The sequence below is a fragment of the Macadamia integrifolia genome, chromosome 10 (genome assembly GCF_013358625.1).
Source record: "Macadamia integrifolia cultivar HAES 741 chromosome 10, SCU_Mint_v3, whole genome shotgun sequence".
Taxonomy (NCBI): domain Eukaryota; kingdom Viridiplantae; phylum Streptophyta; class Magnoliopsida; order Proteales; family Proteaceae; genus Macadamia; species Macadamia integrifolia.
Window position 1 is genome coordinate 12299759 of NC_056566.1, and position 12992 is coordinate 12312750.

General features: G+C 38.1%; 2 protein-coding genes across 2 annotated transcripts; both read left to right on the forward strand.

Moving 5' to 3' along the window:
* Nucleotides 1-1288: 1288 nt before the first annotated feature.
* On the forward strand, nucleotides 1289-3147 carry LOC122090584 (two-component response regulator 24-like). The gene is made up of 3 exons (XM_042660226.1): nucleotides 1289-1346; nucleotides 1987-2360; nucleotides 2572-3147. The coding sequence occupies exons 2-3, from the start codon at nucleotides 2058-2060 to the stop codon at nucleotides 2782-2784; spliced, it is 516 nt and encodes a 171-aa protein (XP_042516160.1). The 5' UTR covers nucleotides 1289-1346; nucleotides 1987-2057; the 3' UTR covers nucleotides 2785-3147.
* A 2096-nt stretch (nucleotides 3148-5243) lies between these two features.
* Nucleotides 5244-11539, forward strand: LOC122092091 (chaperonin CPN60-2, mitochondrial). Its single transcript, XM_042662402.1, has 18 exons — nucleotides 5244-5496; nucleotides 5603-5627; nucleotides 5746-5877; nucleotides 7008-7167; nucleotides 7402-7577; nucleotides 7726-7821; nucleotides 8178-8282; nucleotides 8453-8539; nucleotides 8649-8738; nucleotides 8838-8918; nucleotides 9009-9077; nucleotides 9520-9597; nucleotides 9700-9795; nucleotides 9898-9997; nucleotides 10079-10182; nucleotides 10684-10789; nucleotides 10921-10999; nucleotides 11104-11539. Exons 1-18 carry the CDS (start codon nucleotides 5459-5461, stop codon nucleotides 11207-11209), a joined length of 1728 nt encoding a protein of 575 aa, XP_042518336.1. The 5' UTR covers nucleotides 5244-5458; the 3' UTR covers nucleotides 11210-11539.
* The last annotated feature ends 1453 nt before the right edge of the window (nucleotides 11540-12992 follow it).

Here is a 12992-nt window from a genome sequence, read left to right on the forward strand (position 1 = left end):
TTATTATATTTAAGAAGATTTCTTTGTTGTACTCATGGTTTAGGTATATCTGCTGTATCATATCGTATTGTTATTGTTGAGATCGGTCCCGATACCTGGCCAATTTGGCATTAGGTATTGTATCGATATCAGGGGTAAAATCATCAAAAAAACTTAATTTTTATGAAAAATAGGGTAATATTGAACGATCCAAACCGATACTTGATAACTAAATCCTTGGTTGTACTTCTTATATTGATAAGGATGATGATAATCAGACTTTATCAAAAGCCAGCAGTTCTTTAATGCAGAAAGAGAGGCTACCATTTTACCTGTCTTAGATCATTAGTTTATGCAACTTTTTAAGATCATTCTACCATATTGTATGTTTCTTCAAAAAACTGTAAATGTAACAAGGTTTTTGGTTCTCCCACAGAACAATGAGAAAAGGCTCCACTTTCAAACTTTCAGCATGTTTTTCTTTATTCCTTTCAAGATCTCTAATGGGCCTTAGCCCACCAAAGTTTTTGTATGGGCCTTATAGTCTATAAGCCACACAGAATAAGCCAACCCACAGGCACTTTCCAAGAGCAATAAACATAACCAAGGCTCAAGCACAATCTAAGAAAGTTATGCCCTTATGGACCATTAGGGTCTGTTTGGCAACATTTCAACAAATCGTTTCTGGTGTTTTCGTAGCTTTTTTGGAACAGAAATAGAACAAATTATGTACGTTGCCATATAGAGCCTCTCTCTCTCTCTCTCTCCCCTCTATTTTCCTTTTTTCCATCTATAGATTGAGAGCTTTGCATTGTGATCTTGGGAATTCCAAGCTTTTAAAAAAAAAAAAAAGAGGAATGGATTTTTTAATCAAATTTCATAAACTGTTGGCTTGGAGAAATAGGAACCCATAGATTGGAAAGATTAATGGTTGGAGATCTTTGAGATTAATTCGTACCTCGCTGGTTTCATTACATCTCTATCGGATATATTGTATCCTCATTGAGTTTCATAATTTTGTCGGTATATAAAAAGGCAAAGATTTTTAAGTTATTTTTTCTTCTTTTTTTTTTTTCGAAATATATCCTAAAAAATGAAAAAATCAAAACGAAATATTATGTTCATTGTACTCTTGGTTGGTGACCTTCCGTAACCAACCATGCAATGCCAACCGAAGGCCAAGTGGCACCGTGCAGATCTCACTCGCCCTTTTCCGGAAAGCTTCTCTCCACATGTTCCACCAATCGTAAATGCACTGTAGAGGCAAAACCAGCTCCACTTAGTATAAAATCATCTATGTGACTGCAACATTATCATCGATAGGTGTTGTGGAGTTTCTTCTCAAGTGAGCTAGAAAGCACAAGGAGGTATACAAAATTTGCTTCTACTTCCATTCTTGTTGATTATGGTGCAACACATTTTTAGCATCTTATTCCATAGCTCCCAAGTGCTTAAGTTCTAATTATGTTATTCCTTATACGCATTTTCGCCTTAATTCATGGGTAAATATATGAATATTTGTATTACCACATTATTATGGGATTCATGTTGTTGATCCATGCTCTAATGCAATTTTTTTTTTTAACACAAATCAAGATTTTTTTTTTTTGCTCTAAGCATTTTAGTCTATTTCTTGTTTGTTTGTAGAGAGAGATGACTCTCTCTAGCATGATTTTATGCCACTTTAAAAAATTTAGAGTAATCTGGGCCTCAGTGGCCATTATTGGCCCCCAAATTCTTTCGAATGGTTTGGGCTGCGTTGTGAGCTTTGGGATATGGATCTTAGTTTTCCATTTGAGATCTGATAATGGATGTGTAAAAATGGGCTTTAATTAGTATCTTGAGTCAGGTTTGGCCCAAAAATATATGGCCTTGTTTTTGCAAGTTCAGACTGGCCCAGCCCAAATGAACTCCCAAAGAATATGTGCTGACTAATTCTAAGAAAACATTGGATTGCTTTAAAGGGATAATTGATGTCAATATGACATTGTTGATTTTGTTTATTAGGTAGTCTTCTTCCATTCTAAATCCTAGCAAGAGTGTGTGTTGATACATTTTCTTCCAAGCTGGAAGCAAAAATGAGAAGGCCCACTTCAAGGAACTCAAAACCCGCGAACGATGCTTCAACATTGAGGGCTTCAACCTCGAGAACTCTCACAATAGCAGAAGTCCAAAACTTTGTCCTAAAGAACAGGGTAACTGCTTTAGTAGTGGACGATGCCTTCATTGGTCGAGATTATCACAAGAGGCTTCTCACCAATCTTGGAGTAGAAACCCGAGAAGTAAGCAATGGCCAAGATGCAGTGGCTCTGTGTCGCGAAGGGGATTTTTTCCATCTTATCCTCATGGATATGGAGATGCCAATAATGAATGGAACTCAGGTAAACTTCACTAAATTCAGATACTATCTGATCTACATTCATGTATTGTTGTTCATTGTTCTACATTGGGCCTATTCGGTTCAGCCGGTTGCCCCACACTCACAATCCCTAGGCCCATTTATATTATGGGCTTTGACATTGTTTATAGGCCAGGCCCAATGAGTAATTTTTTTATATTTGTATGACCATGAGATTGGTTTTGTGATGATAGGCAACAAGGTTGCTGAGGGAGATGGGTTGTGAAAGCATGATCGTTGGAGTCACAGCCCATAGTAAAGAATGGGAAGTGAGACAGTTCATGGATGCTGGCTTAGATGATTATCTAGAGAAGCCCCTGACTTTTGAGAATATTTTCTCTGTCATCCGTGACATAGATGACTGTCTCTCTACCATCAACCTAGATGATGATGATCAGAACCTCTAACTCTTTTGTTTTTTAGAAACCCTTTTAGTGTATCATCTCATTGTATCTTATAATATGAAGGAGTTTCAAATAATGCAATATTTTTCTATTCTTTTTTTCTTTTTTTTCTAACGAGGAACTCCACGAATTTACCTGATTTACGATTTAAGCCTACAATTTAGTCGTGGTTATACATAGTCACACCTAACCAGTGTAACAAATCAGTCGTGAGAAGACTCGAGCTAACTAGATGATGGCGATAATCAGGACCTTTTAATTTTTTTTTTCCTGGAAATTCTTTTTGTTGTATCATCTCATTGTATCTTGTAATAAAGAGTTTTGAATAAAGTATATTCTTAAATAAAGCAATGCTTTTCTATTTAAGTATACCTTTTTTTTTTTATTATTTTGTTGAGTGCCTAAGCTTCATCAACCATGTGGTTATGAGTTTATTTACTCCAACGTGAATGCACGCATGGTGAGCTCTCACCAAAAGTGTGGTCCCCCAAGGACATAGTGGACACAAGTTGTATGTACATTATTATTGGATAATTATGGTGATTAGGGCCACAACCAAGGTTTAAAAAATTGTAATCGGTAATGGAATTGGTTAGAGCCGATTCTGATTCAAATAGGATCAGAATCGTCTTGAATCGGTTCAATCCAATAAATTCTAAGCTATTTCTCGGTGAAAATGGAATCATCTGGAGTTGGAATGAGAAGAAATGAATAAGAATTGGCTGATTCGATTCCAATTAAAGTACACGTTTTTATAGTGTTGATGGTTGTTGTCAAGTGCCAACAACTCCTCATCGAATGTTAGTAACTAGTAGTTTACCGTCTCTTCTCTTAGAGAGACGTATCATTTGTGCATTTTTTGGACAAGTCTTTTCAATGGCTATTCCTCTTCTATAAATAGAGGACGGCATGAACGCCTTAGTAATCAATTCTATTTCTAACAATTAATTTTCTTAGTCATAATTACAAAGAAACACATATATTTAGGTATTTGATACTTGAAATGCCTAGAACCATTAAAGGTTTGGAATTGGACCATCCTATTGGTGTATGATGTTTTGTATTCTGTCACAGTTTAATCCAAGGAGCATTGGTGCAGTACCTCGACAGGTAGGGCGCAGCCCCGCTCAAAATTTTTATGTGAGGGTAGTTGTGTATTTTTTGGATTAGGGTTTTTTTGTCATATATTCATAGCGGGAGTTTATTTCTTTGTAATGCAACCAATACTGAGAGGTGTGAGGGACGAGCGTTGTAATCTTATTCTCCATTAATAGTGAAGCAGAATCTCATCTCACCGAGAACGTAGGCAATATTGTCGAACCTTGTAAATCTGTGTGTATTACTTGTTCTTATTTTTCCATTATCTTGTACACCATTTTAGAGTTGCTTTTCTACAAATCCCATCCTTAAAATGAATCAGATCCTAGTTGTTGGACCATTTAGTATATAAAATGTTTCATGATTAACCCCCTTTGGATCAAAATCAATAAAGAATTATCTCGTTTGACACCCTTAATGATGAGTTACATGACCTTCTTATCTTATAAAAAAAGATATGGCTTTTTATATATATTAAAAAAGAAAAAAAGGATTAAGATTTAGGGAATGAGATCCTTTCCAACACGCCTGTGTGCCCAACATGTATCCAATGGTTGAGAAGCATTTGGGATTTCATGTTAGCATGCTCCTAGCCATCGAATGTTTACCGGAGAGTATTTGGGTTTGAGGTCAGAGTAGGGGTGTCAATGGGTCGGTTTGGCCTAATTTTAGTCTGGGTTGAATCGATTTCAATGTGGGAATGGTGAAATCAAAACCGAATCAATAAGAAAATTTCAATTTCAAATTGGGTGCAGTTTGGTTTCAGTTTGGCTTCGGTTACTTGTATCAATTCAAAATCGGGTTGTTTTTAGTTTTTTGTCCAATTTGGGTTTGATTTTCCATACAAACTAAAACCATGCAAAACTTGGTTTTTTTTTTTTTTTTTTTAATGAATTTTGGACTGTTTTCAATTTCATACAAGTTTGATTTTGATTTTGATCCGGGTTTTGAGTCGATTCTGATTTGATTTTCCATACAGACTTACACAAAACCATGCAAAACTTAGCTTTTTTAATAAATTTTGGATTGTTTTCGATTTCATACTGATTTGATTTGGGTTTTGAGTTGATTCTAGTTTGATTTTAGATCCATTTGGTTGAGCGTAACAATATCTCAAATCAAAACGGCACAATAAGATTTCAATTCGATTTGATCTGGGTTTTTTCTAGTTTAATTCGATTTTATTGGTCTGATTTAGGTTTTGACACCCCTAATCCTGGGTAAAGTCTCCAACTCTCCATGGCCCGATTCCAATTACCTGGGTGCGGTGTGAGTGTGTGACCCTGTGATTCGCAAGATGACCTTGAGCCCGTGAGGCATGCAGCCAACGAGCTAAAGATGGTTTGTTTTTATAACAAATTGAACGTTTTACAAACAAAACCCTAAACCCTAGCATAGGAGCTGCTTCTAGAGTCTTCTCTTACCTTCTCTGAGGCAGTCCTGCTCCGCCTCCGCTGTACCCCCTCTCTCTCTATTTACACCCCTCGTTCCCCATTTCGTGGGACGATCTCTGCCCTGCGAAGAACTTTCGCACTTCTAGCATTTGCTTCTCCTCTGCTCTTCTGCAGGACTCACAACCATGTATCGCGTGGCTGCCAACCTCGCCTCCAAAGCCCGGTTAGTTTTCGTTTCGTATCATTCTTGTTTCTGGGTTCTGTTAATTTCTTCAACATTTCTTCACTCGTCATTAATCTTCATCCATTTCTGCTTTTTGGGTCTACAGGATCGCTAGGAATAGTAGCCAGCAGGTGAGAATTTGGGCATCTCTTATTCATTTTAGTGTTTTGTGGATTGATTTCTTTCTTCTGATTGAATATTTATTCGTATGGAGCCTAATTCATTTGATGTATTGGTATGGTTTGTCAGATTGGTAGCAGGTTGAGTTGGAACAGAAACTATGCGGCTAAAGATATTAAATTTGGAGTTGAAGCTCGTGCTTTGATGCTTAAGGGTGTCGAAGATCTTGCTGATGCTGTTAGAGTAACCATGGGGCCTAAGGTAAAGGACATTATCATTCGCCGCTGAGTATTTATTGTGTAGATATTTGTAGTGGTATGCTCAGATGTCTTGCTACGGAATACCTTTTGCGATGGATTAGATTTCTCGATTGGTTCAGCTTTAAACTGAAACGGTTGCAGAAGGGGAGAGCTGTAGTGCTTTATTAGTTGGCATCAAACTCCCGTGGAGTTTTAACTTTGATATGTTGAACGAAATTAAAGGTTAAAGAAGAGGCAAACAAGGTTCGAACAATTGGATTACATGGGAAAATTAAATGAAACTAATTTATGAAGAAAACAAGTAATTTAAATTTAACATTTTGCGCTGTTGATCCGGAAAACCACATTTCCGGCCAGTGCTTGGTATATGATGATGCAAAACCTGCAGTCATGTTAAAGTGTTTATTTTCTTGAGTCGCACAATTTATTGCTTAGTGTGAAACAGTGATCAGGTTTGACACTTTTTGAATCTTTCTCAAGTAAAATTTTCAAAGTGTTATTTGTTTGAAAGGGGAAAAAAGAGAGGGTTCCAAACCTAAATAAACATCCGAATCACCCATGAATCTCAATGACTAAGAATTGTGGGTCCATGTAAATGATCGAGACCTCGCAAACAACAATGATCCTTCCCCATATGGAGTTCGGAACCCAACGGCAATCGTTAAGTGAACTGTATCTTCTTTGTGTTAGTTGACCTAAGCCGCACACTACTTCTGAGCCCCTATTTGAGTAAAGCGCCCCCCCCTGTTCTTCAGTGTTGCTCAGGCCTTTTCTTTGCTAGGTTGGGTGCTCGTAGATCAGCTTTACTCCGCCCAAGTGCTTGGTTGCATGGGGCAGCACGCCTTCTCTTCACGGCTCTGCCTCCATTAGTGTATATTCTGCTTCTTCCTGATCTCGTGACTCCCTGCTTACTGCTTTGATGAAGTTTTTTGTCCTTTTTCCTTTCCTTTTCTGTACCCTCTAGAATATTCCTTTTTTTTTTTTCCCATTGTTGCATCCAAATGATTTATTATTTATAATTGATAGTTACTTCGGTTTGCTGCTGCTTTTTTTTTTCCCCCTTATATACCCCTTTTAGTTTTCATCGCTTGGTTTAGATGGTTGATGGTCTTGTGCTTTACCTTTTTAAAGGGACGGAATGTTGTAATTGAACAAAGCTTCGGTGCCCCAAAAGTGACAAAAGACGGTGTTACTGTAGCAAAGAGCATTGAGTTCAAAGATAGAGTTAAAAACATGGGTGCTAGCCTTGTGAAGCAGGTTGCCAATGCAACAAATGATGTGGCAGGCGATGGTATGATTCTAAACTCTACGTTAAGAATCCGCTTCAATGAAAGTATAAATGAGGTGGCAAACGCTTGTTTATCTTAGAATGTGGCCTTTTTAGTCGGGAGTTTTGCATACCACTGCTTCAAAGTTTTTTATAGCAACTTGCTGATTTACTTCTATGAAAAGGACCAAGTTCATGAACTTCTTAGAAGATTTTTTTTAATCTGTGGCCAATGCGGTGAACCTTTCATTTATGCAGGTACCACCTGTGCCACAGTCCTCACCCGTGCTATATTTTCTGAGGGCTGCAAATCAGTTGCAGCTGGGATGAATGCAATGGACCTGCGCCGTGGAATCACAATGGCTGTTGATGCTGTTGTTACTAACCTGAAGAGCAGAGCCAGAATGATTAGCACATCCGAAGAAATTGCACAGGTTTATTTCTTTCTCCCATTAGTTTTGTTGCAATTGTTAGAAGTGAAGGGTTGTAATGAACCAGTAAGGGCTACAATTGTTGTAGTAGGTTTTTTTTTTTTTTTTTAATATTTTACTCAGCAGCTGATTTAATTCTCTTGGGGAAAAGGTTGGCACAATTTCTGCAAATGGAGAGAGAGAGATTGGTGAGCTCATAGCTAAAGCTATGGAGAAAGTTGGCAAAGAGGGAGTCATCACCATATCTGTAAGTTGCCTAGTGCTCATCTTATGTTTTCATGTTTCTATGCGGTTGTTAAAACCACTTTCAAAGATGGAGTTTATTGAATGAATCTGTTTCTGCATTGGTGCATTTCAGTGGATTTAATCTGTGTTCTTTTCTCCTTAACTGTTCATGTTTTTCAATCACTTCGAATATTCTTATTTCAAAAGTTTTGGGCAGGTCGCTTTGGCAATTGGATTATTATTATTATTTTTTTACAGTTTGGCTTTCAATTTCTCTTAATTTATTGTTTCTTCCTTCTCTCCTTTATTTTTTGAGATCAGCTAATATATTCCCCGTTCCCATGGTTATAGTTCTGACACACTATCAAACTGTTGCAGGATGGCAAGACACTATATAATGAATTGGAAGTTGTCGAGGGAATGAAATTGGACAGGGGTTATATATCTCCATATTTCATCACCAACCCAAAGACCCAAAAATGTGTGAGTCTCGTCATCTGATTGTTGGAGGCTCCAATTTGTTCCACTAGAGTAGTGCATCCATGAGTTTTCTGTGGCTAATTATGTTTCTTCCTTAAGAAATCAACTACCCTGGTTGTGTTTATTGGAAACTGCCTTGTTGACTGAAGCAAGACTTTTTAATCTGCTCACAGGAATTAGAAGATCCTCTTATCTTAGTCTATGAGAAGAAAATTTCAAGCATAAATGCTGTCGTTAAAGTATTGGAGTTGGCTCTGAAGGTTAGCACAGTTTCTTTGTCTTTGACTGCCTTCAGTGTGGTTACTCTTATCTTAGACTATCTGTATAATGAGTTATCTATTTATTTGACAATATTTTTGGGAGTTTCAGAGGCAAAGGCCTTTGTTAATTGTTGCTGAAGACATAGAAAGTGATGCATTGGCCACTCTGATTTTAAATAAGCTACGTGCTGGAATTAAGGTACGGCTGTTTTAATAAGATATGGCACAGTTGGTTGTTGCTTTTGTGGATATAGTATCCGTTAATTGGTCTGATTTTTTGGTCATGTATCTTTTGTAGGTCTGTGCCATTAAAGCTCCAGGGTTTGGAGAAAACAGGAAGGCCAACATGCAAGATCTTGCCACTCTCACTGGGGGTGAAGTATGTGGACTAAACTCATGGTGACTTTTTATACTTCTAGTTTTAAGGCAAGAACTCTGTATTGACTCTCACCTTTCTTTTATGTTGTAGCTCATAACAGAAGAGCTTGGCCTGAACCTTGAAAAGGTAGACTTGGATATGCTTGGCACATGTAAAAAGGTGAGTTGTTTGTCCAGATAACATATGGAAATGCATCAATTGTAGTACTTTATCTGCAATTTAATTTTGTTATTTAATATTTGTCAACTTTGGGTAAGGTTTAGATGCAGTTGATAACGTATACAATGGGGAAGCAAGGAGAAATTTGCAATTCACTCTTTCACCCCCCCCCTTTTTTTTTTCCCTATTTTCCATGATCGTGTAAACTATCTTTAAAAAACTAAAAGACACCAAAGATGCTAGCTAGTATAGCTGGTATAGGCAGTGGCTGTTTGTCACCACATCCTGGGATTGGATCCTGCCTTCACCTGGGGAGTTGGATTGGAGAGAGAGAGAGGAGGTTCTTGGTGGACAATGTTGTTCTTGTTTCCATATGCTATGACGGTTTTTTGGTTATATGCTTCTGTTTTGCTTTATTACTAACTCGCAAGTGATTTTATAGGTGACAATATCAAAGGATGACACAGTAATTCTAGATGGGGCTGGTGACAAGAAAGCCATCGAGGAAAGATGTGACCAGGTTTATTTCTTTCTAATTTAGCTGAATGATTTTCTTGGTGAGTGAATAAAATGGAAGATATTCTAAAATTCCACTTTGATTGATAATCTGTTATTTTAACAGCTGAGGTCTGGAATTGAATTGAGCACTTCCGACTATGATAAGGAGAAGTTGCAAGAAAGATTGGCTAAGCTTTCTGGTGGTGTTGCAGTTTTGAAGGTCTAGTTCCTGGCTTCCTGGTGGTGCTTCAATTATAATGTTAGGCAACTTTATTCTCAGCTTGAGTTTTCTGACAGAACCTTAATGTGTTATTATTTGCAGGTAGGAGGTGCTAGCGAAGCTGAAGTTGGTGAGAAAAAGGATAGATTTACTGATGCTCTAAATGCCACCAAGGCTGCAGTGGAAGAGGGAATTGTACCAGGTACTCTTTGTTTTATTGAAGTGTTCTGTTTAAATGCCATTATGTGGATACTTTATTAAACAATGTCTTGGCCATCCACAGGTGGTGGTGTTGCACTTCTCTATGCGTCTAAGGAACTAGAGAAGTTGCCAACTGCTAACTTTGACCAGAAGATTGGTGTTCAAATTATCCAGAATGCCCTGAAGGTATTAATCTTTGTCAAACCATAAGCTGAAACTACTAGAGAAGTAACTGTATTTCTCCATTCATGTTAAACTGGATGAGAACGGAGTTAAAAAATCCATTCATTCTAACAAGGACAACGATTAAATCACTGGATCTAATCACATTGTGGAAAAGGTGCACAGGAATATTTGTGCAAGTCATTTGGGAGAAAGGGGGGGGGGCTTTAGTGTAATTACTAGAACACTCCCAGATGCTTTTTTCTGCTGGGACTTGATTGGGTGAGTCACTCAAGGATGAGGTGATTGTTTCTAGTTTGATTATATTGTTGACCTTGGGTCTTCATTGAGTCCGGTGAAGGCTTAATTAATAATTTTGGTTGCTTGGAGTCCACTGGGGCCGTGGAACGGGTAGATTTTAGTGACAAATGCTTTTTTCAGAATTGCCTTGTCTTTATAAGAACACAATTTAGTATTATCTGAATATTGTCTAATTATGTATGGGGACTTTACTATGGAAACCAGACACCTGTTCACACAATTGCTGCCAATGCTGGGGTTGAAGGGGCTGTGGTAGTCGGCAAGCTATTGGAGCAGGAGAACCCTGATCTTGGATATGATGCGGCTAAAGGTTTGAAAGCACTTTCTTAGCCTCTTGGATTTCTAATGATATACTTTGGAAGAAAAGTTAATGTGATTTGTGTTCATATTTATCACATTTGTGTTAAAAAGTTTCTCCATTTCTCTCATTTGGACAAGTAGGGGAATATGTGGACATGGTGAAATCTGGAATCATTGATCCCTTGAAAGTTATAAGAACTGCATTGGTGGATGCCGCAAGGTATGATCATTCAAACCGACCCAGGGATCTCTGACACATGGTTGAATGACCTGTCTTTTCCTTTTCTTCCTTTCTTTAGTGACCTGTTGCATTGTTGTCTGCAGTGTCTCGTCATTGATGACTACTACAGAAGCTGTAGTGGTTGAACTTCCCAAGGATGAGAAGGAGGCTCCTGCTATGGGTGGTGGCATGGGTGGCATGGATTATTAAAGTCCTTGCTTTGACACACATGTTTGGTATGCAACATTCTTGTTCAATGCCATAAAATTTGGGGTAAAAACATTAATGATGGGTTCATTCTTCCTGGCATTGGGCTGTTTCTTTCTGCACTTAACCCCAACTTGTGTTGCTAGATTTTTCTTGTTAGAGGCACAAACTTCATGTAACCATAGTGAGAGGGAGGTCAAATTGTAGGAAGTTTTGTTCAAGCCGCCATTGGAATGAGGAACTATTTTTTGTTGTAACACCTCTCTATCTATTAGCACAGATGTCGGAAATTTTAATTTGGGGAAATAAAAAAAATATAGGATTCATGTTTCAGAAGGCATGCATGAGTTGTAGCTTGAGTTGACTGTGATGCTATCAATGAGTAATTTCTGAATTGAGTTTGATATTGAGCAAGTGTTTTTTTTTCCTGGTGAAGTAAAAATCTCTCAACTAGCAAAGCTATCACCCCTTGAAATTTGAGGGTGTGTATGGTTCGGTAAATCAAATGGTGTATATATCGGATATGAATGTCAATCTTTTGATAGACATTCTTCTGAATTATGTTTCTTTCTGAAAAATCGTATGGTTGCCTTGAGGTAGGGGTGTCAATCGGTCGGTCTGGCTCGGTTTCGGTCCGGATTGAGTTGGTTTCGGTGTGGGAAAGCTGAAACCGAAACCAAACCAATAAGGAAATTCCGGTTTCAGTTTGGTTTTGGTTTCGGTGCAGTTTGGTTTCGGTTTGTCTTCGGTTTCTTAAATCGATTTGTAATCGGGTTGGTTTTGATTTTTGGTCTAGTTTGGATTCGACTTTCCATACAAATGTATACAAAACTATGCAAATTTTGATTTTTTAATGAATTTTGGAATGTTTCGGTTTTTTACCGGTTTGGTTTCAGTTGTGGTCCGGGTTTTGAGTCGGCTTTGGGTTCATTCGGTTTCCGGTGCGGTTTGGTTTGGTTTTGGGGTTGCAATACTTCAAATCGAACCGAACCAATAAGGCTTCGGTTGGGTCCGGTCTGTGTTATCGGTTTGGTCTGATTGGTTTTATCGGCTCGGTTTAGGAATTGACACCCCTATCTTGAGGTTAGTACATGTTTCTCGCGGGTTGAAATATTGGCTTCTGTAAAGAATTTCTTTCCGCTTTCTCCTTTTATATTAGATGGTAAAAAGGTTGCTCAAATTTGAGTTTAAGTGTTGAGGTAAACTTATATTTGGAACACATCCTTTGTAATATGGTCATTCATGGGAAGTGGGGTGTTTATTTATGAGGGTCAATTTAGTGGAATCAAACGGCTCCAAAAATTAAGAATTATCATTCTAAAGAATGTCATCCCAAAGATTTACCGAACCAAACACCCCCTGAAGCTTTCCAAAATGAACCGTCTTCTGAGAATGTGCTTGTTGTAGAGTGCTAGTATGGCTGGTTCATGGGTGCAACCTCAGTGGTGACTGTGGCTCTGAGAGCATCTATAAGGCTTTGTTAGAACTTCAATCATGGTTTCAAGGATTTAGATTGGCTTGATTGCCTGATCTGAATCGGGTTTGGTGGTCACCAATCCACTTGATATCCTTGCGTGGAAATACGCAAAATGTGAGCCATTGGATGGAATCAATAAATGCAGTATATTCCCCTATGCTTGTGTAGAAATACCGGATATGAATTTATACAGTATATTTGTGTATTTTGTCATGATTACTTGTTCGGTTTTAGCCCCTGCTAGGGTATTACCCCGATCCTCTTCAGTGTGCATCGGATGGTGGGTACACTTTCCCAATCATTAGATGC